Below are 4927 nucleotides of genomic sequence, written 5' to 3' on the forward strand. Positions count from 1 at the left end.
CACACCTGCTGCTCCCCTCAGCAGTGTACTTCGTCCATCTGCCTGTTCTACTCTCCACTCTGTCTCTGGTGAGTCCTCTTAAATCTTTAAGAAACAAAAGTCCTGTTGGCAAATGCTGAGTTAAAGCGCTTTAAGCGGGAGCCAGGCAGGTGATGTGAATGCGGGGCCCTTGGTGTGACAGCTGCGAGTGGTGGGGACCAGTAGGAGGAAAATTCCCACCTAAATGGCCCTGCTGCTACTTGACTTCTGCCAATTTTGTCACATGGGAATGTACAGCCCAGTCTCCTAATTCTTCAAAAGAAACAAAAATTTGGAGTTTTGGAAACTTATAAAGAAAATAATTGAAATCTTACAGATTGTGTGTGACTCAAGTAAAACTTTATTTCTGCATAGAAGAACTAGGGTGTAGGCCAGACATGCAGGGGGTTGAGAGGACTCACCAGAGACAGTGGAACGAGAGCACTCTAATGGGGAGCAGACAGGCAGATTGACTAAAATACCCTTGCTGAGGGGAGCAGAGGCAAGACAAGGAAGGCCTGCTGCGCCGTGTGGGTCAGCTTCCTGGCCAGGCATCGACTTAACCCTTAGGCCACCAGGGAGACCCTCAAGTAAAACTTTTGGGCCTCTTGTAGCTTTTTTTTTTTTTAGATTTATTTATGCATACAGAATTGGGGGTATAAGCCAGAGGTGCAGGGGTGGTAAGAGGACTCACCAGAGACAGAGTGGGGAGCAGAACAGGCCGACTGATAAAGTACACTGCTGAGGGGAGCAGCGGGCAGGTCAGGAGAGGTCTGCTGTGCCCTGTGGGTCACCTCCGAGGCCGGGGATTGAACTTGTGTTGCAGTGACTGTAGATAGCTTCACAGTGCTGCGCTTTAACTTGTTGTGCCACTAGGGAGGGCCCCGGCCTCTTGTAGTTTTGACTAACTTTGTGGTCCCTATTTTCCTGTGCCAAGTCACTCCTTCCTCCTCATTCCATTCTTCTCCTGGGATAGATGAGGTACCACTCCTTTCTGGTGATGGATTCAAAAATGATCTGCCTGAAGTCACAGGGAGGCTTTAAGCTTAGTAAAATTGTTCCCTTTGCATGATGTGCCCAAAGTCTGGTGTGTGCTGGAGGAAGGTTGGGGTTTAGATAGGAGGTGTGATGTCCCTGAACAAAGTAAGCCCTGGATGGCCGGGTGGAATCACCCAGATTCAGAAGCAGCTAGCCTGGTTGGAATATAGTGCCCCTCCTGCTCACCACCGCCCGGCCCTTGGCAACAGAGAACACAGGTGGCTTCAGTCCACACAGAGATGGGGAAGAAAGGCCTAGAGTTCTTGGTGTTCATAATCTAGCTGGTTCTACGAAGGCATCATTCAGGCAGGAATCCCTTCCTTGAGGGGTGTTCAGGTCTGAACACTTCTCCCAGGATTGCTTCAAGTAGAGTGGAGGTGGGAGGGCTGCAAAGACCATGCAAATTTTTTTTTTTTTTAAGATTTATTTAGTTATGCACACAGAACTGGGCTACAGGCCAGAGGTGTAGAGGTGGTGAGAGGATTCACCAGAGACAGATTGGGGAGCCAAACAGGCAGATGGACGAAGTACACTGCTGAGGGGAGCAGCGGGCGGGTCAGGAGAGGTCTGCCACGCCATGTGGGTCAGCTCCCTGGCCGGGGATTGAACTCTGCTGAAGTGGATGCAGCAGCTTCATAATGCTGAGCTTCAACCCACTGCTCCTCCAGGGAGGGCCGGATCATACAGATATTCTTGATCTGATGGCTAGGGTTTGGATACAGCTGGGTGCTTAGGATCCCTGAAATAAAGACCGGTGGCTCCTGCCCTCGAGGAGTCAGCTTGCTCCTCAGAATGACTCCTCTGCCTGTGCTGACAGCTCACACCCACCCTCACAGCTGCATGTCCTTCTGCCTCCTCCATTAGGTCTGGAGACTGAAAAGCTTTGATCTAAAGTCTTTCTGCTTTGGGTATGGGAGGAAAGGTGAAGCTGAAGGGAATGAGGCAGAAGACCCAGGCTTCTCTGGGCAGTTCTGGCAGGGGTGAGATCTGGTTGGGCTGCATGGCTTGGGGCAAGAAGAAGGGCACAGGGTGAGGGCAGGGAAGAGAGGTGTCGCCTGAGCTGGAGGGGGGCTGAGCCACTGTGCCAGCTGCCTGCTTCACTGCAGGCCTCCTGCGCTCATCTAGTTGTGTCTTCCCCCCACCTGTCTGTCACTTTCGGTGCTGCCCTGGGCTCAGGAGTCACCATGGAAACTGAAGCGTCCATCATCCGCATCCCCCCGTACCACTACATCCATGTGCTGGACCAGAACAGCAATGTGTCCCACGTGGAGGTTGGGCCCAAGACATTCATCCGGCAGGACAATGAGAGGTGGGCGTCGGGACTGGGAGGGTCCGTTAGTCTGCCTGGCACGATCTCTCTCTCCTCTCTGCTCCTACGCGGGACTCTGTCTTGCTCGGGTGAGCCTTTTCTCCAGTCACTGCATCTGTGGGAGCGAGGGGTGGGGGGCTTCTGACGCCTCACGTGGCTTCTCTCCACCAGGATCCTGTTTACCCCCGTGCGCATGGTGACTGTCCCCCCACGCCACTATTGCATCGTGGCCAACCCCGTGACCCGGGATGACCAGGGCTCGGTGCTCTTTGATACCACGGGGCAGGTACGGCTCCGCCACGCAGACCTGGAGATCCGGCTGGCCCAGGAGCCCTTTCCCTTGTTCCCGGGGGAGATTCTAGAAAAGGTACGTGGCTTTCCCCTCGCCTGTGCCACCACCCATCCTAGGGCTTCCCGTTGCCTCTGGAGGAGGGTGGGGGTGACATTGCTGGTTCTTACCAGGTGTAAAACTTCCTCTTTTCCCTGCCACCTACCTCCCCTCGAACACATGTGCACCACAGACTCGTCCCTCAGATGTCAGCCAACTTGCCACCTTATCTACCAGCTCTGACACTCAGTGACTTGTGCCAAGAGTAAGCAATTCGTTCATGACCTCGGAACCAGACACTGGGGCCACGATGGGGCCCTGGCTGAGGTGGCTGCGGCCATGGCGTGAGCAGTGTCAGGCCCGCGCCTCCAGCCAGAACCCGGCTGAGCAGCTGAGCGTCCCACCTTCGCTTCCTGAACTACTCTTCTGTGTCACCTCCTTGTCATTTCATTCCACTTCACTCCGGGGTCCTTTACTAATGTGCTGCGGTCCGGGGCCCAGTTCCTTAAGTTTATAAGACATTCCTGTCCACTTGGATGTGAACACTCTGGGGAAGACGCATGTTTGTGTAGAGGTAGGAAGCGGTGGAGAATGATTAAAAGGTCAACCTCTTCAGGAATCCGCGGAATCTGATACCGCCTGTAGGGGGATTTTGTACTAACCTCTCGAGTTTTAATTCCGAAACTGTCCAAAGTTAAGACTCAGCCACCCGGCTCCTACTCAGACCCCAACTCGGTGGGGGGTGGCGGGGAGCCCTGGGGCCTTGCTCCCTAGGTGGAGACTGCTCCTGGGGCGCCTTGCCCGGCCCACCCAGCCCATTCTCTCAGAGCCCGCAAGTGCCAGGGCAGGGGGCCAAGCCCCTCCGCCCCACAAGGCAGCGGTCTCCCTTCGAGGCACATACTTCAGTCTGACCTCATCCTTGCCCTCTTCAGAGGGGCTGGCGCCACCTGCCTCAAACCTCCCTGGCCCCACCCGCCTGTGCTGGGAGCTACACAAACGTGGGAGCAAAGAGCCTGCTACCGCTTGGCCTGTGCGCTCTCCACACCTTCCTGTACCTCATGTTGTGCTTCTGCCCCGCCAGTGCCGTGTCCACTTCGCGCGAGGCTGTCCCCCCACTTGCCCCTTCCTCGCAGCCTCCCTTGCTGGACTTTTCCCTGGTCATGCCCCTCAGGCCTTCGGATCCTGTGTTGTCTCCTGTCTCGGATCCTCTGATCTCTCCTGCCCAAGGGAGCCTTGTTTTAGCCCTCCTTACCCTCGCTGGCTGATCTGCCTCAAACCTGCGCCCGAATCCCTGTCCCCACCCCCGCCCTCTCGTGCCCAGGGCGCGGGTCCCTCAGTGTGGTTAGGAACTAATGGGTTAAGTGCTCCCTGCCTTCCTAGCCAGCTCTCTCCTCCTCCCCCATGCACCTCCAAATACTTCTCAACACTCTTATCATTTGCCCTCTCGATGTGGAACTTGGTCTCCAATTTAGAGGCTGAGACCATATGGCAAGACCTGGTTTGTGTCCCCTCCCCTTTATACCAGCTCTCCACTTGGGGTGCCTTGAGGCGTCATCCCTCCAGGCTGTGGACCCACGGGACTCATCCTTCTGTGCCTGGCCCCTACCCCCCACCCCCACTCCCAGCTTCTCTCACTTCCACCTCTGATGCCCTGCTCTTGGCTAGCCAGCACCTCCTCTTGTGTTCTGGGTGAGAGGCATTTTCGTCCAAGCCTTTCTAAGGACTGCATTTGGAAGGCTGAAAGGTTCTCTGACTTCCACCACCAGTATCTATCCTCTGCTCCCCAGAATTATGACATTCGTTCGGGGTGCCCGTACTTCTAGACATGTCTGCGCACTGACGGAGCTGTGTATCAGAGTGGTAGCGGCCTCTGAGCCGTCAGCCTGAGGACTATGGCGTCATTCGCTGGTGTATTTCAAAAGCACGCGTATGGGTGCATATGTCTTATCCGGTTTAATTATATAATTTCCTGTGATGAATAGGAGTCCAGGGGTTCCCTGCTGAGTAGCGTTTGGGATGTTTCCAGTCTGTAGGGGAAACAGGGTTGCCGCAGATCTCCTGTGTCCTCGGCAGCCGGCTGGCACCGGAGTAGAAGCCACGTGCCCTCCGCGCCACCCAGGGCCCGCACAGCTGTGAGCCGTTAGGAATGGTGGCGTGGCTCCACCTCGAGCTTTCTACTGCTCTCTCCTTTCCTGCTTTGGTATCTTGTCTTGGTGTTCTCTGTCCCGGTGCCT

At 55.4% G+C, this 4927-nt stretch overlaps 1 protein-coding gene across 3 annotated transcripts in view; it reads left to right on the top strand.

The window, feature by feature from the left end:
• The window catches only part of MVP (major vault protein), a 19133-nt gene that overhangs the window by 4498 nt on the left and 9708 nt on the right, over positions 1–4927 (top strand). For 2 of the 3 annotated variants that reach the window (XM_012731874.1, XM_004691993.2), the window contains exons 2-3: positions 2233–2365; positions 2537–2732. In XM_012731874.1, coding sequence (XP_012587328.1) covers positions 2241–2365; positions 2537–2732 — 321 coding nt within the window. In that variant the 5' untranslated portion in view covers positions 2233–2240. Of the gene's footprint in view, positions 1–31; positions 69–2232; positions 2366–2536; positions 2733–4927 lie in introns of those variants that run through there. The other variant, XM_012731875.1, reaches the window with a different exon arrangement.

The sequence above is a fragment of the Condylura cristata genome, unplaced genomic scaffold (assembly GCF_000260355.1).
Source record: "Condylura cristata isolate star-nosed mole 26May11 unplaced genomic scaffold, ConCri1.0 scaffold00032, whole genome shotgun sequence".
Taxonomy (NCBI): domain Eukaryota; kingdom Metazoa; phylum Chordata; class Mammalia; order Eulipotyphla; family Talpidae; genus Condylura; species Condylura cristata.